We start from the raw sequence: 20,560 nt of genomic DNA, 5'->3' as shown, positions 1-20,560 counted from the left end.
CAATTACCCTAAGGTTTTTAAAGATATTGGTGGGCACCAAAACCCTATTCGGGATGAGTGAATTGAGTATTTGAGAAAGGGAAAGACACTGACATCAAGTACTTGTAAATAATCAATACAAACGTTATTGATTAACAAAGACTTTATTAATAAGTAATCATTCAACTTAAAAGAAACAGTTTAATATTCAGCTTAACCCCTTAAGGACACATGACATGTGGGACATTTCATGATTCCCTTTTATTCCAGAAGTTTGGTCCTTAAGGTGTTAAAGAAACAGCTCAAGTATACATCACCATAAGAGAAGCTTGCTGCACTCGACTGAGAGAACTTCTGGCAGTCAGGCTTGAAGGGGACCCTCTTTTACTGGAAATCAGCAGAACCAGCAATACGCGTCCGTATTACAGGTGGATAGTACTCCAATGTGTGCCAAGTTTTCTCGTCTTTTATAAGTTCTTAATAATCAATGGGGTGAATAGTCTGTACTTTTCCAACAAATCTTCTTTTCAGTGCAGCCCAGCAAAGACCTTGCAAAAGCATTGGATGGGACCTGCAGCTGGCCAGGCTGTCCAGCCCCAACAACAATACCATGCCAGGTCTGTGCGGTTATTATCTCTGATCTAAAAAGCTAGTTCTGTTCTCATAACTATCTTGTGATGACATGCATGAGTCATTTTTGTGCTGTGTTTTGTGGTTATTAACATTTTCAGTACTGTGTACCGGCGCCATCTTAACTATCTATAATAGTTTAATTTGCTCAATAGTGATCAATCAAAGATTCTTAATTAATATGGAATATTATTATCACAGCCCGGTAATGTGTTAAGCCTTTGTGCTCATTTAAGAGCAATTCACCTGCCTCGTCTGTCAAGTGGTTTACATGCACACTAGACTGTAGCTCTCTATAGTGAATCTACCTGTTGCTGCCTTGTATCACTGTGATATCCCTCTCTGACTCCTCCCACTCATATCACAGTTGTAAAGCTCCCAATGTTTGGAGGTATTTAACTGCCCATGAATCCCACGTCATAGGATTCTCAAATGTAGATTATATATAATTTACATTGTTTGCAATTCACTCTAGCATCTAGCACATGGACATCCAGACATGTTGCTGCTCTATGTGGGTGTAGTTCATTCTCAATAGAAAACTCCACACAGTTATACCAGAGATACATTTACAAAGACAACGAGTTATATTTGGAAAGTCACATTGGCCAAAGCCAACAGTATCCAGCCTTCATGTTTATTAATGTGTAAAATAAATGTTTCTGTTATTCAATACTCTTTTTTTTTTTTTTTTTTTTTTAACAAATGACACGCTATATCTTTCTTAACAAAAATTACAACAACAAATTACAAAAAGGTCCTCTCTTTACAGTGGTATATAAATTGGTGCATACATAAGCATGCTTTTTCAGAATGGAGTACTAAGAAAGAAAATAAAGTATAAGAAAAAGAAATATAACATCTATTTTAGAGCACTGAAAAGACTGGTGTGTTTCAGGGCTTCCAAAACAGGTCTGACACACCATCAACACAGCATGTATTATCAATCTCTGCACTTGTAAGTAAAGCAATTCTAAATAATTTTGATGGTGCATATGCTGCAGTAGAGGTGGGATTTAAGTGTTACAGGCACTCCACTGGTAATCTGCCTTTGCTTCAGCTGATGTTGGCATTGATCCAGTTAATGTAGCTGGACACTTCGGTATAGACGCCAGGCTTGTTAACCTCAGCACAGCCAGTTCCCCAGCTCACAATACCGTACAACTCAACCCGTCCTTCCAGCTCACAAACAAGAGGACCGCCAGAGTCTCCCTGCGGGAAGACAAAATGAGATTGTGGGTTCAATAAGAGAAACAAATAATGCAAAAGAAGAATTTATAGGGATAGCTTAAGTGTTTTATTGTTTTTTTTTTCTGGCACATTACCTCCGTTCTCAAAAGCAGTACGTAGAGTAGATTATTGTCCTCGTTAGTTTATTTTGAAAAAAAAATAAAATTCTACATGAAAGAACAATTTGTGACGAAAGTGTGTTCAATTAATCTGAATTTAATATTACAGGTTTTTTGGAGACACAGCAGAAGTCTTTAACCTCATTATTTGCATTGTCCTAAAATGTGATTTGATCTTTCCCAATGATAGATAAAAAGGATCAGAACACAAACACAAAAATATAGTGTGGCGAAAACTAACCTCGCCACTGGCTTTTGGAGGAGCCTATTTGCCAGCCTCCTGCCCTGTGACTATGGCCCCTGTAATAAACTGTGGTTAAAGACACTGTTTGTACCTTTTGAACTTGTATGGTTCGGTATACGGAATTTACCGAACTGATCAGGAGTCTGGGTTTGAATGCTGAATAAACCACTGAATGACTGGACCACCCGTACAAGAAGTGTGCCACCTATTAACATTATTCACTCAGTAACACTTCAAACTCTCGAAGCGTTTCGAAGCATAACTTCGAACTCTCAAAGCAGGTCGAAGCAGTCGGCTGGCTTTCGAACATGTGGCGGCAGCCATCTTAAGCCACAAGCTCAATGAGCGGTGTTTGGTCGTCAAGTACATGGAACTCAAATCGGACACTCGACAGCGCGAGACCGCTAAACACATACCTTCCACTGATGTTCGGCTATTCGAATGGGAATCAAACGCCGTTCGGTGGGAATAAACTCCCGAACGAGAGACATAAAATTAACCTACTCGCGAACCTATACGTACAGTATTTTATATTCTACTTCGAATCCCCGAAGTAGACAGTCCACACAGCCTGATTTCCTCGAACTCTTTTCGGACAGTAATTTTGTGTGCGGTTGGTTAAAATAAGACCTCCATGGAAATCCAGCACCCATGAACCGATCTGGGTGATTTTTGGATATGTTGTTCACCCAGATCGGGGCTGTCAGGATATAACTTTTATAGGGTTCCCATGGGTGCTAGAGGTACCTTTGGGGTTTTATAAAAATGTGTTTTTTCAGGCCTGTAGATAATTGAGTTAATACAGTATCTGACTCAATTATCTCCCAGGCAAAGGGGAGGGATTGTATGTTTGTATATGAGAGTGTCATGCATTTAAACACTGTTGTCATTGGTCTGTGACTTTATTGTAGTTCCCCACAAGGTCCATGTGGGAGTACCCCTTGCATAAAAGGCCAAGTGTGGCCCCATTAAAATCAGTCCATTTCACCCTCAACACGCAGCCTCATCTCGAGATTGTAGGGACCAGCTATACCTGCTTTGGATTACTATACTGGCTATAATCACTAGCTCTTGTAAGAGCAACACAGCCAGACCTGCTATATTCTCTGGAGGAGGAGAGGTCCACCCACTGGAAGCTGGATCCTTGTCTAAGGTCAAGGGTGGCTGAAGGACAGCAAGACCCCAGCCAAACTGCGGTGGCTAAGGGACTACAGTGCTTATGGTGTCCGGTGTGGTGCTTATAGTACTCAAGGCGACTAGGAAGCAGCGATTGGCGGAGGCACCCAGTCAGGGTGCCAGGCAGTCTGTCACACATAGATTCCAATATTTACAGTCTTTCTTATAAAAAGTCTGAGAAGCATTATATTTCAGAATGAATAGCATATTTTTTAGCATCATTGACTGCAACCAGGCTTTTCATGTACCTCTCCACCTAGAAATACAAGGTATTGAATTTTGCCAATCTTCATACTATCTGCTTGTCAATTAATAGACTGAAGACAACATTTTTAGAAACCGCTTTGTAACCCTTTGCAATAGTAAAAGCATGGGCAACTGTTTTGTAGACATGTGCTATTCGTTTTGTTCCGAATGTCAATTCAGATGAATTTCGGGCAATTCGGACATTCGGATACTTCCGAATAGCTGAATTGCCGAAGTTCCGAAGCACAGAATTGCCGAAGTACTAATATACCCAGTCGAAGAATGAAGAATGTTACACTGTATACCAGTTTAAATAAAAAGTATACAAACATAGCCAGGATTCATCTGTAAGCATTTGCAACACTTACAACAATCAAGTAACAAGTTCATATAAAATGTAAGTTATTTAGTCAGTCAATGGATGGGAATGAATAAGTAGATAACTCCCTAATTCCCACGGTATTAGGGAGCCATCTACCAGACATAAATTGTTCTTTCAGACAAATTTACTAATACTAAGTAAAAATTACTTAGTATTAGTAAGTTCTGCCCCTACTCGCTATGCCGCGAGTAGAGACATGTCTAGTGAACAGTGAGTAGCCTGTGGCTGCGCGAGTGGGGACTTACTAAACTAAAGGGGGGACCTATTGACCCCCCCAGCCCGCACCCGTGAGCGGCGGGTAAGGGCCTTAAAGTAAAATAAGGGGGGGGGACCTATTGCCCTTCCCCCCGATCCCACCCCTGAGCGGCGGGTGGGGAGCCCTAAATTAGAATAAGGGGGGACCTATTGTCCTCCCCCCGGCCCCCACCCCTGAGCGGCGGGTGGGGGCCCTAAAGTAAAATAAGGGAGGGGCCTATTGTCCTGCCCCCTGGCCCCCACTCCTGAGCGGCGGGTGGGGACCCTAAATTAGAATAAGGGGGGACCTATTGTTCTTCCCCCTGGCCCCCACCACCAATCAGAGTGCTCTGTGTCATTTTACACAGTGTGGGAAAATTCTTTGAAATTTTCCCACGCTGTGTAATTTGACTCATAACTCTCTGATTGGTTGCTTTCCACAAACCAATCAGAGTGTTGTTATGAGACAAATTACAGTGTGGGAAAATTCCAAAGAACTTTCCCACGCTGTGTAAAATGACACAGATCACTCTGATCAATCAGAGTCCTGTGACAGGTAAATGTAGAGACTTACCTGTCGGTCTCGTCATTTACCTGTCAGAGCACTCTGATTAGATGGCTTAAACCAATCAACCAGAGTGCTCTCAGCCTAATTGGTCCCCCCCTTATTCTAATTTAGAGCGCCCACCGCTCAGTAATGGGGGCCAGGGGGAAGACAATAGGACCCCCCTCATTCTAATTTAGGGCCCCACCCGCTGCTAAGGGGTGGGGGTCAGTGGGGAGGAAAATAGGCCCCCCCTTATTCTAATTTAGGGCTCTCACCCACCGCTCAGGGGTGGGGGCCGGGGGCGATGACAATCGATCCACCCCCATATTGGTATTTAGGGCCCCCACCTGCTGCTCAGGGGTGGGGGCTGGGGGGAGAGGACAGTAGGTCCCTCCTTATTCTAATTTAGGGCCCCCACCCGCCGCTCAGGGGTGGGGGCAAGGCGGGAGGACAATAGCCCCCCCCCCATATTGGTATTTAGGGTCCCCACTCGCCGCTCAGAGGTGGGGGCCGGGGAGGACAATAGGTCCCCCGTCCCCCTCTTATTTTACTTTAGGGCCCCCACCTGCCGCTCAGTGGTGGGGGCCGGCGGGGGGTGCAATAGGTCCCCCTTTCAGTTTAGAAGCCCCCACTCGCGGGGGCGGGGCATGACCGCCGAGCTGCATGGCTGCATGAACCGTGTGCTCCGAGCGAGAACTCTCTAAAAGCTAATATATTGATATCTTTTCCCCCACAGTAGAGAGCAGGCCACACCCTGGATCTCAACACTGGAGGATTTGGAGCCCGGTCGGACAAGCTGAACCCGACAGCGAAATTGCGGCCTAAAGTTGGAGGTGAGCGTGGGAGAAGCGGCCAATCTCCCTGCTACCAGACCAGCTGGAAAATGCCAAAACTGGTGGAAACCCCGCTCCCCCCCCCAGCCGGTGGGGGTTATCCCGGCACATATCAATCACCAGCGGAACCACGACATCCATCAGCCCCTGATGCAAGCACACAGCAGTGTACAAGGGGCCAAGATGGCGTCTGCTGATCCTGCTGCAGAGACACACAGCTTACTAAAGCCACTCGAAGACCGACTGGACGACCTCTTTCGCAGATTCTGGCAGAAGCTGCAGAGCAGAAAGGACCGAGCCTTAATGGAGAAACAGGGACAAGCAGAGCATAGACACCTACCTCCTGTCAAACTGCACCTAGCGGTTGACAACCGACGGAGACTACCAACAGCGCCTGAGTGTGCGAGACCAGCAAGGAAAAAGCCACATCCTGCAAAACCCAAAGCCCACTGCCGCCTTCCTGGGCTGAGGAGCAGAAGGGGTAGCACCCGATTGCCTAACCCACTTACTTGGAAGGTACTACCCACCACCAGGACCTCCCGGCATGTCGCCTGCAGCACTGAGAGCAGCTGGAGCGGAGGGACATGCACATGGGCTCCCGTGAAGGCCTGGGGCCGGTGAAGCGACCAAATTTGGACTAACGGGACACTATCCCTATCCTCTATCATGCTAGTCAGCAAGGGTATAGGGTAACGACATGGTGCACCAGCGCAGGAGGGACATGCTCACAGAGCATAACTGCTCCCCCTTAAGCTATTTTGTTTGCCTTCTACTACTCCCTATCATTCTATCTGCCTAACAGGTCTATTACTGCTGCCAGAAGGAATTAACCTTCCCATGTAATCTATGTCCCCTATGTTTTTTAATCGCTTACTGCTTATCCATGCCAGGACCTAGACAGACTTCCTCACTAATTGACAGGGCTGTACTGCCTCACACTAGTAAACTAATGCTAAACGACCTATTACTGTCAAGAGGGCAACCTATTACTGTCAAGAGGGCAGACTATACATGCTAATCATCAGCCATTCATTATACACATTAATTTTTCTAAGCCATATGTCAACTAGTTTAGCCTGTTTAATTTCATACCTTTTAATGAAGAACCACAGACGTAGCGAACTACACTTGTTTATACTACCTATACCTTAGAAATGTGCCATTATCTCAATGCCATATTGTGGTGGAATCTCGGTAAAAATAAATTTAGTAGGCCGAGATTACCACGTGGCATGTGTGCGTGCATATGCTGACGTATCGATCAGTTGGTTGCACGTGGCAAGATACGATTAGTAGTGTACGGAGCATGTGCGAGAATACCGGATGTAGTATTCCCCTCCTCCATTGTGCTGGACAGGCCATGCGGTCAAGCAGGAAGTTAATTCTTATTTGTATTGATTGGTCAAGAGAATGTGCGGGTGGAGCTTAATATGGGAGGAGTTATGTGCCTATATAAGGAGCCTGCACTATTGTCCGGGGCTCAGAACTTGCTGTATTTTGGTGACATTAGTCCCTCTGAGTCCCGATCGGTGATCCAATAAAGAATCTCTTCCTTCCTGAAGAAACCTGTGTCCATCTCTCTGTGCTTGGCTTCCGTCAGTTTCTCCGGTATCATTTGGTGCATTGGCCGGGAAACTCATCGTTCAACGGTAGCTGAGAGGCAGAGGCGTGAGACGGTCTATCTTTGCCCACGTTCTCTACGGCTGCACCCCTGAACTTCTGCGTGGACCTCCCTTCGTCTCGGCGCCACTGGTCTGTTGTCCAGGAGATCATCGGCCTCTACGTAAGAAGTGCTGGGGTGTCCCCGTCGATGAGTGTGAACTCAGGTTCAGGAACGAGGAGGTAAGACGACCGCTGTTTTAGACGGCGGACCCACTAGGGGTATACCGATTGTGCGGTAGGCCCATAAGGGGTTTAAATCTGTGTATGGAATCTGCCCCCTCTGTCGGAGGGAAGGAGCGAAGGCGCACCGCTCAATCGAACGCTCTTTAGTAAGACCGTTTGATTTGGTTTGGAGTCAGGCGGGGTTCTATGTAAATAGCCCTAGCCGGACACCGGTGTCTTGTCTAGACTAGCGTTCTAGGGTGTATATTACGTTCGCTAGGTCGGAGGGACCGGGAGACTAAGCAGACTCTGATGTACATTATCGTTTGCTAGATCTCAACCTATCTTGGGTAAGTGGGAAGGCGTGTAAATTTGGAACCCACTAGACTATTGATAGAGTAGAAAGACTAAAAGGGTTCTGTTGTAAATTCCGCCCTCTAGTTCGCTATATGTGGTGCTTGGGCAGTGTGGCTAACCAAAACGGATGTAGATAGTTTTAGGTAGTCCATCAAGGTACTGGCCAATAGTTTAGTTGGGATTGTATATGTGATAAAGATTGCTAGTAAAGTGTATATCTTGTTAGATAGCGCGAGCTCAGCCGTCTAGCGAGAGTGTTAATAGTGTGTTGCTGTATTATAGTGCACGGTACCATAACCCTGTATATTTACTGACATTGTATATAAGTACTAATCATTGTCGTCTATTGCATGTTTAACACCATAACCACTAATAATTGTATTGTGACCTTAAATTGTACTTTGACCTATGCTAACCGTACTGTAACTACTATTTGTAAAAGACGATGTTACTGGGGTGTGTTATAGACGGGTAATTCATATATAGAGAATTATAGCGTGGGTGACTGTATAGTTTCGCCAAAGGGCATAATATTGATTACTTAGTGACTGGTGTAACAGCTGTGTGTGTACGGGAATTCCCTGAGTGTTTATTGTGTTATTGTGTACGTTTCACTTGGTAACTGTACCACGTGGTGCTGTTGCCGGAAGAAACGGGTGTGACTGTTGAATAGAACGTGTGTATAGTATTCGTTGTCAACGACGCTCCATTGATAAGTATGGGCGCGTCGGAGTCGACGATTTTGGATCCCTTAGGTTGTATGGTAAAGAATTTTAAAAAGGGATTTACAACATGTGATTTTGGGGTTAAAATGTCCCCTGTACGTTTGGTCACTTTGTGCACTAGGGAGTGGCCTACTTTGGTTGCGGCATGGCTGCCACGTGGCAGTTTGGATCCAAATCTGGTACAGCGTGTACACGTGGCTGTATCAGGTAGGCCTGAACTTTACGGACAGTTTCCATATATTGATTGTTAGAGACAGGCCGTAAATGACTCGCCAAGATGGGTCCGAATATGCCACGAGGAGCAATGTCACCTTATGGTGGCCAGGACTCGTTTGTCCACTAGGGCCGTGGTTACGCCCATTTTGGACATGCCCCCTGAGTCCGAGATCCCTATGCCGCCCCCTTACTTCCCTGTAGAAGGAAGTGATACAAGTACAGGAAGTTCCACACCCACTCGTCCATTGTCCCCATCCACTTCCGCTTCCTCCTCCAGTTCAGAATCCATCCCACCCGTTACTAAACCTCCCCTTCCGGAACCAACCCCCGTTAAACCCAATTATCCTGATTTGGCGCCACTTCAAACTTCCGGTCAGGCTTCTTCTAGCCCGGATGCGTAAAAAGGCTGATATGTTAGCGGTAGCGATCGCAGGCGTAGATAGACGGGGCCCGGATAGAGGCGATAGTAGGTGGAATAGGGAGCCCCTGAGTAGGAATCAGTGCGCGTATTGCAGAGAAGAAGGGCATTGGAGAAGCGAGTGTCCGAAAAGAGAGCAGTACGAGGGAGATCCACCCAGGGCAAGTTATGGAAACTTTAGAGGCAGAGCGAGAGATAGAGGAGGCCCCAGAGGGAGTAATGGTAACAGAGGAAGTAATGGAAATAGAGGACATATAAGAGAAGACAGATACTATCCCGCAGCGCAAAGGTCCCGCGATAGAGAAGGTAGGGACTTCGTAGGATTGGCTGACACGGTCATGGAGGACTATTGATACCGACCGGGATCCATCCCCCTTGGTCGAGCGGAGCCTATGGTCGATGTATCAATAGGGGGAAAAAGGAGTGCATTCATGATCGACACTGGTGCTGAACATTCGGTGGTGACTGACCTAGTTGCTCCTCCATCTGGAAGAACTAATACCGTAATAGGAGCAACTGGAAGAAGTGCTGCAAAACCGGTTCTTAAAAGTCGACTCTGTACATTGGGAGGCCACGTAGTAAAACATCAATTCCTTTACATGCCTGAATGTCCAGTCCAATTGCTGGGACGTGATTTGCTTTCCAAATTACAAGCGCAGATTACGTTCCTACCAAACGGAACAACATTCTTAAAGTTTAATGGACCTTCAGGTATTATGACATTATCCGTACCAAAGGAAGAAGAGTGGCGACTTTAAACAGCGTTGACTAGTCAAAACCCTAGGAGTGATGAATCCTTATTCAACATACCAGGAGTTTGGGCAGAGAACAACCCACCAGGACTGGCCCGCAATATTCCACCTATTAAAATCGAACTAAAACTTGGGGTTTATCCAGTGAGCCTAAGACAATATCACATCCCGCAGAAGGCTAAGAAGAACATTCAATCTTATCTGGATAAGTTCATACGGTATGGTATCCTAAAATTCTGTACTTCCCCCTGGAACACCCCATTGCTGCCTGTTCAAAAGCCCGGTACAGATGAGTATCGCCCTGTGCAGGACTTGAGAGCAGTCAATGATGCGGTTGTTAGTATACATCCAGTTGTGCCCAATCCGTATAACCTGCTTGCTTTAATTCCGGGCGGGGCAACCTATTTTACAGTCTTAGACCTCAAAGATGCCTTCTTTTGCCTCCGAATTACGGCAGAAAGCCAATGTATCTTCGCTTTCCAATGGGAAAACGCTGTAACGGGCTCAAAACGCCAAATGACTTGGACAAGACTGCCCCAAGGGTTTAAAAATTCACCTACCCTATTTGGTTCAGCCCTAAGTCAAGATCTACTGGATTTCGAGTCCATCCCAGGAGAGTGTGTATTGTTACAATATGTAGATGACTTGTTGATAGCCGCAGTAACAAAGGAAATATGTCAGCAAGCAACGCACGATCTACTACACATCCTCTGGAAGGCAGGATACAAGGTGTCTAGGAAGAAGGCTCAGTTGTGTCTGCCAACTGTCAAATATCTGGGATTCCATATCTCTGAAGGTCAAAGAATTATGGGGCCAGAGAGAAAAGAAGCTGTGTGCCAGATACCGACACCCAAGAATAGAAGACAAGTGCGGGAATTCTTGGGGGCAGCAGGCTTCTGTAGGATATGGATCCCTAGTTATGCGATATTGGCAAAACCTCTGTATGCAGCTATCAAAGGTACAGAGCACGACCCCTTCCTATGGACTCAAGAACAGCAAACGGCATTTGAAGATGTGAAGAAGGCTTTGATGAGTGCCCCAGCATTAGGTCTACCTGATCACACACGACCATTCTACCTGTATGTACACGAGCAAAGAAGAATGGCTGTGGGAGTATTGACACAGTACTTGGGATCATGGCAAAGACCTGTTGCCTACATGTCTAAGCAACTGGACGCAGTGGCCAGCGGACTTCCACCTTGGGATCATGGCAAAGACCTGTTGCCTACATGTCTAAGCAACTGGACGCAGTGGCCAGCGGACTTCCACCTTGTCTAAGAGCCGTATCTGCAGCCGCCCTGCTAGTAGCTGAAGCCGATAAACTCACTCTGGGTCAAGAACTTTATGTACGAGTTCCACATGCAGTACAGACGTTGTTGGATTACAAAGGAAATCATTGGTTTAGTAATAGCCGTATGACCAAGTATCAAGCAATGTTGTGTGAAAACCCAAGAGTGCATTTAGAGACTGTTAATACCTTAAATCCAGCTACCCTTTTGCCACAACCTACTGAAAGTCAACATGATTGTTTGGAAGTGATGGATGAAGTATTTTCAAGTAGACCAGATCTTCGTGATTTTCCCATCCAGAACCCCGATGTTCAATATTACACCGACGGCAGTAGTTATGTGAAAGAAGGGATTCGCTATGCAGGTTATGCAGTAACAACAATAGACAAGGTGATAGAAGCTCGGCCACTGGCAAAAGGAACATCAGCACAGAAAACAGAATTGATAGCACTGACACGAGCGTTACAATTGGCTGAAGGTTTAAGAGTGAACATCTACACGGATTCCAAGTATGCGTTTTTAACCACTCATGCCCACGGAGCTTTGTATAAAGAAAGAGGACTATTGAATTCAGAAGGCAAAGAAATCAAGTACGCAGCTGAAATCCTACAACTATTGGAAGCAGTATGGGAGCCGAAAGAAGTCGGTATCATACATTGTCGAGCGCATCTGAGAGGAGATGGTGATGTAACCAAAGGAAATCGGATGGCAGATAATGCAGCTAAGCGTGCCGCTGAATCAGGAAGACAGGAATATGTGGAACATATAGCTGCTCTTATACCAACTCCACTGTCTCAATGGACTCCAGTTTATACAGCTCAAGAAGAGGAGTGGTTAAAGACTGAACCTGGAAAGTATTTGGAGAACAAATGGTATCAGTTAGAAGATGGAAGAATAGTTATTCCAGCATCACTAGCGGTAGAAATTGTCCAAAACTATCACAACGGGACACATTCTGGGAGAGACAGTACAGAAGAATCTCTCAGAAAACATTTCTACATACCAAGATTGTCCAACTTGACTCAGGCCATTGTACAAAGATGTGTAACATGTGCTAAAAATAATGCAAGACAAGGACCAGTAAAGCCACCAGGAGTTCAGTTTATGGGGGGACTCCCCATGTCCGATCTACAAATTGACTATACAGTAATGCCTAAATCTGGTGGACATCGCTACCTACTAGTAGTTGTGTGCACCTATTCAGGCTGGGTAGAAGCATGTCCTACTCGTACAGAGAAAGCAGGAGAAGTTGTGAGATTCCTGTTACGAGAAATAATACCCCGATATGGACTACCCTGCTCTATAGGATCGGACAATGGTCCAGCTTTTGTTCATCAGTGCCTACAACAACTGACTCATATGCTTGGTATAAAGTGGAGGCTTCATACGGCATATAGACCCCAGAGTTCTGGTAAAGTAGAGAGAATGAATAGAACTATTAAGAACCAGTTGGCAAAAATGTGTCAGGAAACCCAACTTAAGTGGAACGTTCTTTTGCCCATAGCTCTGTTACGAATCCGCAGTACACCTACCAGAAGGATGGGCCTCTCTCCTTTTGAAATCATGTATGGGCGACCACCTCCCGTACTTGGTAACTTAAGGGGGGACTTGAGTCAGTTGGGAGAAGGAATTACCCGGCAGCAGGTTGTAGAGTTGGGTAAGACTATGGAGGAGGTACAGAAATGGGTACAAGATAGATTACCTGTGAATATTTATCCCCCAGTTCATAGTTACCACCCAGGAGACCAAGTGTGGATTAAAGAGTGGAATAATGTACCGTTAGGGCCCAAGTGGAGAGGTCCTTATGTTGTTCTTTTGTCTACCCCTACAGCGATAAAAGTGGCCGAAGTGACTCCGTGGATACATCACTCCAGGGTTAAACCAGCAGCAGTCGATTCTTGGCAAGCTACAGCAGATCCAGAGAATCCCTGCAAGATCCGGTTAAAGCGCACAACTCAGTCGGAGTGACGAGGAACCTTGTGGATTACAAATTTTATTGTTTCAGAGATTGGTAAGTGAGTGAGAAGGCCATAATAAAGCCTGTCCGCTCACCGACGTGTAGTTTAACCCCTTAAGGACACATGACATGTGTGACATGTCATGATTCCCTTTTATTCCAGAAGTTTGGTCCTTAAGGGGTTAAAAGTCAGGAAAAGTCTCGAAGAGACCCCTGTGAAGACGAGCAGAACTCCATTCCCTGAAGCCCTTACATCCTGGAAGCTGAGGTGCCATCGCACGGACGAAGACTGAGGATGCCGACGAAAGATGTGTTTCTAATAATGTTTTTATATATGTATTTTTATATTCAGGAAGGTAGAGGTACCGACACTCCTAGCTGTGAGGTATGCATTAAGACTACAAAAACAGGTAACCATATTTCCCAGACCCTAATTTGGCATTCGCAATACGAGTGTAAAGGAGATGTATCAAGATGTAGATACTTAAATATAGAGTATAGTGTGTGCCATTTAGGAATAGGAGAACCTAAGTGCTTCAGCCCAGAGTATCAACCCCGTACAATTTGGTTGACTCTCAGGAATGGAGATCCTCAGGGGACCCTAATTAATAAAACAATATTAGAATCCGTACATTCTTCGGGTGTTCTGCTATTTGGTGCATGTAAGGCGATATCAAGTGGTAGAAAGCCGTGGAATGTATGTGGGGATCTTAGATGGGAGAGAACGTATGGGTCTAATGATAAATATATTTGTCCCAGCAGTAAAAATAAGTATGTGAGTCCTAGATGCCCAAATAGAGAATATAATTTTTGCCCATATTGGTCTTGTGTGGGGTGGGCAACTTGGGGACAGACAGCAGACAAGGATATGATTGTGACTAAGTTGCCTACCAATCCATACTGTAAGTCTATGGAATGCAATCCGGTCCATATTCTTATAAATAACCCCGACAAGTTCTTAGATAAATATGGTAATTTATTTGGGTTTCAAATATACGGGACGGGTTTAGACCCTGGGACAATATTGTTTATAGGGATAGAGACTGATACGGTAACCTCCCAGACTCATCAGGTATACCATTCCTTCTATGAAGAAATGAGTATAGATAATAAGATCCCCCATAATGCTAAAAACCTGTTCATTGATTTAGCTGAAAGTATTGCCGGTAGTCTTAATGTTACCTACTGCTATGTGTGTGGAGGTACTAACATGGGAGACCAATGGCCTTGGGAAGCAAAGGAGGTAATGTCCGGTTCTGAGGCAGTTGAACAATTAATATCTTCACAAGCCGATTATCATATGAGTGTTAGAGGTAAATCTGAGTGGAGATTAAAGACCTCCATCATAGGTTATGTTTGCATAGCGAGGAAAGGAATGATGTATAATACTTCTGTAGGAGAATTAACTTGTCTAGGGCAAAACGCTTATGATGATGATACAAAGAATACAACTTGGTGGTCGGCTTCAAATGTCTCAGAACCATCTAACCCGTTTGCAAGATATGCCAATTTAAAGGACGTGTGGTTTGATTTATCCATCACATCTAGTTGGAGAGCCCCAGCAAACTTGTACTGGATCTGTGGTAAGAAAGCCTATTCGGAGTTGCCACAGGACTGGGAAGGGGCATGTGTGTTGGGTATGCTCAAGCGATCCTTCTTCTTGTTACCCATTGAAACAGGTGAGACTTTGGGTGTTAAAGTGTATGATGTGAATCATAGGAAGAAAAGGGGACCCATAGAGATAGGCGCCTGGGAAGATAATGAATGGCCTCCCCAGCGTATTATAGATTACTATGGGCCAGCCACGTGGGCAGAGGATGGTACTTTTGGTTATAGAACCCCAATTTATATGCTCAACCGCATTATAAGGTTACAGGCGGTGGTTGAGATTATCACTAACGAGACCTCACAAGCGCTCAATCTTCTAGCAAAGCACAATACCAAGATGAGGACAGCAGTATACCAAAATAGATTAGCCTTGGATTACCTATTGGCAGTAGAGGGAGGTGTATGTGGGAAGTTTAACCTAAGCAATTGCTGTCTTCAAATAGATGACGAAGGGCAAGCAATAGCTGAGCTTACTAGCCATATGGTTAAACTAGCGCATGTGCCTACTCAGGTATGGAAAGGGTATAATCCAAGTAGTTGGTTTGGTAGCTGGTATGAGCAGTTAGGAGGGCTTAAGGCATTGGTAGGCGGAGTCCTACTGATTTTAATGTTGTGTCTACTCCTGCCATGTCTTATACCCTTAGTAGTTAGGTCTGTGCAAAGCCTGATAGAAAATATAGCAGAAAGGAAGGCTGCTGCACAGATAATGGCAATTTATAAATATGAGGCTCTAGATCAGGGAGAACCAATGCAAAAAGATGAGTGTTGAAATATTCACATCATAGACAAGTCTGGTCTGGTTCATGGTAACTTGCGGTGTATGCAAACCAAGGTTAAGTGATGCCTCAAGTAATTGTGAAATATCAAGAGGCATCAAAGGGGGGAATGTGGTGGAATCTCGGTAAAAATAAATTTAGTAGGCCGAGATTACCACGTGGCATGTGTGCGTGCATATGCTGACGTATCGATCAGTTGGTTGCACGTGGCAAGATACGATTAGTAGTGTACGGAGCATGTGCGAGAATACCGGATGTAGTATTCCCCTCCTCCATTGTGCTGGACAGGCCATGCGGTCAAGCAGGAAGTTAATTCTTATTTGTATTGATTGGTCAAGAGAATGTGCGGGTGGAGCTTAATATGGGAGGAGTTATGTGCCTATATAAGGAGCCTGCACTATTGTCCGGGGCTCAGAACTTGCTGTATTTTGGTGACATTAGTCCCTCTGAGTCCCGATCGGTGAACCGAATAAAGAATCTCTTCCTTCCTGAAGAAACCTGTGTCCATCTCTCTGTGCCGGTATCAATATCTGTGATTTACTATGTTATAAATGCGCTTACACATGCTGTTGTGGCATCGTACGATGTTTTGTTACCCCATGCACAATAAAAATAAAGAATTAAAAAAAAAAAAAAGCCCCCACTCGCGTGGCACAGGTGGGGGCTCGGAAGGGGGGACACTGGATTTTTTTTTTACAGTGAACACTGTTTAATAGACATGCCCCTACTCGCGGTATAGCAAGTAGGGGCCGAATTTACTAATACTAAGTAATCTTTAATACTGTGGGAATTTGAGCAGGGCCGTCTTTAACAAGGGGCAAACTGGGCAGCTGCCCCGGGCCCTGTTGCTCCTGGGGGGCCCAAAGCAGCTGCCCTGTGGGCCCCCTGCCCGCAGCCAGGTCTGAATAGCCCACGGGATACTAAGAAATATTCCGGTGGGCTGCTGCAGGTGAGGTAATCAGGGGCCCCCGGCCCTTTAAGAGAGCTGCAGACCGGGCCTCTGTCTTCCTGCCTGCTGGGAGGAAGTGTTGTGAGGTCACTTCCTCCCAATTAACTGAGTGCCGCTGGGGAGGAGGAGGCATACAGGGAGAGAAGGTGACCAAGAGAGAAGGTACAGACCAAGAAGAAGAAGAAGACTCCCATCAATCTCAGCCATCCAGCTCCCACTGGACTCCAGGGAAGCCACACTTCTGTAAAGGTAAGGAGGGTGGCTAAACTATGAAAATTGATATGTGTGTGTGTGTGTGTGTGTGTGTGTCTGACTGTATGTATGTGTGTGTGTGTGTGTGTATCTGACTGTATGTGTGTATGTGTATCTGACTGTGTGTGTGTGTGTGTGTGTGTATGTGTATCTGACTGTATGTGTGTATGTGTATCTGACTGTGTGTGTGTGTGTGTGTGTATATATATATCTGACTGTGTGTGTGTGTGTGTGTGTGTGTGTGTATCTGACTCTGTGTGTGTGTGTGTGTGTGTATCTGACTCTGTGTGTGTGTGTGTGTGTGTGTATCTGACTCTGTGTGTGTGTGTGTGTGTGTGTGTGTATATCTGACTGTATATGTGTATATCTGACTGTATATGTGTATATCTGACTGTGTGTGTATATCTGACTGTGTGTGTGTGACTGTGTGTGTGTATCTGACTGTATGTTTGTATATCTGACTGTGTGTGTGTGTGTTCTGACTGTGTGTGTGTGTTCTGACTGTGTGTGTGTTTTTGACTGTATGTGTGTGTCTAACTGTATGTGTGTATATTTGACTGTATGTGTGTGTCTAACTGTATGTGTGTATATCTGACTGTGTGTGTGTGTGTGTGTATATATCTGACTGTGTGTGTGTGTGTATCTAACTATGTGTGTCTCACTGTGTGTGTATGTATCTCAGTGTGTGTGTGTGTATCTGACTGTGTGTGTATGTGTATCTGACTGTATGTGTGTATGTGTATATCTGACTGTTTGTGTGTCTGACTGTGTGTGTGTGTGTGTATCTCACTGTGTGTGTGTGTGTGTGGGGGTGTGTATCTCACTGTGGGTGTGTGTATCTCACTGTGTTTGTGTCAGTGTTTGTGTGTATATGCGTGTGGAAATGCATACATCCCATCTAACATTGCACACAAATACATTCCGGGGGAGGGGGGGTGGCGGGGGGGGGCAGGAGGGCAGGATCCAGGGGGCCCAAGCAAATGCATGCCCAGGGTCCAATCAATGTTAAAGACGGCCCTGAATTTGAGAGTGATCTACTAAGCGGCTGCGAGAGAACATCCGAAGTCCTGACGTCCCGAAGTCCAGAACCTCCGAAGTGCCGAAGTGGAATTTCGGAATGCCGAGCCGAACCGAACCAAATTTTTTCTCAATGCACATCCCTACTGTTTTGTGAGTTCCTGTTTGATTGGTACATTCTTCACATAATAAGTGCTTGTTGCAGAGCAGATTCCAATTGTGACAACCAAGTTGTAAATGGATCGTTCATCTCCATCATGGGCATGCCTAAATCAATTTATCCCAAGAACATAGAATATTATTGTAAATGTTTTATCAGTGAATGCTTACTTAAATATTTTAACCCCTTCACTACAGCGTGAGTATAAATATTAATGTTTTCATATTTTTGCAGAATGAAATCCATAAAGTCTCATTCACCCTCATTTATACTATATATCTATATATATATATATTTTTTTTTTTTAAATAAATATGGGGAGTATATATATTCACCCCAGTCTATAGAGGAAAGCATTTCTCTGCCAGTATTTACTGGTCAATCAGGGTGGTGCAAGACAATTTTTTGCACTAAGCAAGACTAGCTACTTGCACTCCTTCACTCCACCCAAAACAAAATTTTCCAGCTTTGTGTGTCTTTCTTTCCCCAGCCCCTTTATTTGTCTTTTCCCCCCCAACTTATTTGTCTGTCTCTTTGTTCCCCCAGCCCCTCTGTCCCCCCCAGCTCCTCTGTGTGTCTCCTTGCTCCCCCAGCCTCTCTGTGTCTTTTTGCCCCCCCAGCCCCTCTGTGTGTCTACAGGTATTGCCCCCACACCCTCTCTCTGTGTGTCTCTTTGTCCCCCTAGCCACTTTGTGTGTCTCTTAGTCCCGAGACCCTCTGTGTGTCTCATGTATATTTGCCCCCTCCAGCCCTCTGTGTGTCTCTTTACCCCTCCCTTAGCCCCTCTTTGTCTGCCCAGCTCCTTTGTGCCTTACCTCTCTGTGTGCCTCTTTGTCCCCCCATCCTTTTGTGGTCTTCACCCATTATGGTCTATCATCCCCCATGTCACGATATGGTCTCTTAACCCCCCTTTCCCTTATGGTCTTTTCCCCTTATCCCTTTGTGGTTTCTCTCCTGCCAGTCACCTGGAGATTGCACCACCCAGGCCGGTGGTGTGCCCTATGTGGCTTTTCCTAGCCGTCAAGCCGGCCCTGTGGTCACTGATATACTAATATACTAATACTTATCACATTTGCTGAAAATGTCTGCTCACTTTTTTTGCGCAGGCTGGCTAGGGCTGCATAAATGGAAACACAGTAATTTAACTGCTAAATGGCAGATAATTGAGCAGTAAGACTGCAGGGGCATGATCAATACACCCAAAACTGCTTCATTAAGTTAAAGTTGTTTTGATGCCTAAATTGTCCCTTTAGAGAGACACTCCCCTGCCCAAATACAAAATTAATCAAAATCACTATTTAGTATATATTTATTATATATACCTCAAATAAAAACTTCCATGTAATGATGCATTTTTCATTGTGGTACATCCCATTGCCTAAGCTTGCATAATCTGCAGTTCTTTTGTCTGCAGCCTCTGTAAGTCCTCCCCTTCTATACCTGCTCAGATGTTCTGTGTCAGATTTCCAATGAGAAGTCTTTGCAGGGCAGGTGCTCTTTAGTTTAGCTCCACTGAGCTAAATACACCAAATTGCTGCCTCTTTAGTTTAGCTCCACTGAGCTAAATACACCAAAAAGTAACAGGACTTGTTGTCTGCTTGAAAGCCAAGGGGGTGTAACCAAGTTAATTACGGTAATAAAAGTTAAAATTTCTATTGAAATCTGCACGTTTTGCTAAAAAAACAAAACAAAAAAAAAACGCTCTTCATACGTAAAGCATGTCTGCAAGCCAAAGTGCTTTGGTGGTCTGTCCCTTTAAGGTCAGAGTAACTAAACTAAAAAAAAAAAATCTGTAAGCCAGCTATGCGTTGAGTACTCTGGCCTTAAATTTAAAACCACTTTGAATTCTCTCTTTAGTGAATAGCCCTGTTAGGTGCAAATCCCCTTGTATACTGTAATTGCAGCGTCCAAATAAAGCCATTTTGTTTGCTTGTGAAAAGCCAGATCACCTATATTATATGGAGCTTTTGCTGATTTTAAAGGACTAACGAACTGCAGCAATATAAAACTGCTAGCTTGGTATAACATAACCAAATTTGTCTTTTTGGAATAGTCAAACAAATTAAAACATGCAAAAATTGACAACTGAACTCTATTTGGTTACGATTGGAGAATAGAACCCTATGAATACTAGTTAACTGAATATTGAGAAAGGCAGAGGTACTAGATACTAGCTGACCCAGGGTTTACAAACAGGTCACCAAAGTAATCCACAATGGAAGGAATCTGTACATTCCTATAGAATAGTTCTGTGAGCATGTTCAGATTATCACCATGCATATAATCTATAATGTTGTTTTATCTTGTCTTTAGAATTCATTAGAAATTTGGTCAAATGAACAATGGAATGCGGATAATTCTGAAAGTTTGACAAACATTCTTTCGCCACTGTGCCCTGGCTGGTTCTATATGTGCCTTTCGCCCAATAGTTTTCTTCTTTACATTACATCTGTGCAACACTACATTTCACATCAAGTTGGAAATTGCAAAAGAGTTGCAAAACATGAGTTGTCAAAAATGCCCCCACGCAAGTCGTTTAAAGAGGAACTCTTCGATTCCAGATAAAAGCACTTTTTTTTAAAGCAGCCAACATAAATATATTACCAATGCAATGCATTTTATATACATTCTATTGTAAAT

At 44.6% G+C, this 20,560-nt stretch overlaps 1 protein-coding gene across 2 annotated transcripts in view; it reads right to left on the bottom strand.

Annotated features, from left to right (window-relative positions):
- Positions 1-274: 274 nt before the first annotated feature.
- Positions 275-20,560, bottom strand: part of F12 (coagulation factor XII) — a 59,043-nt gene continuing 38,757 nt past the window's right edge. For both annotated transcript variants that reach the window (XM_063447316.1, XM_063447315.1), the window contains one exon: positions 275-1,821. In XM_063447316.1, coding sequence (XP_063303386.1) covers positions 1,666-1,821 — 156 coding nt within the window. In that variant the 3' untranslated portion in view covers positions 275-1,665. The remainder of the gene's footprint in view (positions 1,822-20,560) is intronic.

The sequence above is a fragment of the Pelobates fuscus genome, chromosome 3, assembly GCF_036172605.1.
Source record: "Pelobates fuscus isolate aPelFus1 chromosome 3, aPelFus1.pri, whole genome shotgun sequence".
NCBI classification, from domain to species: Eukaryota; Metazoa; Chordata; class Amphibia; order Anura; family Pelobatidae; genus Pelobates; species Pelobates fuscus.
This window is presented reverse-complemented; position numbering and strand designations above follow the sequence as displayed.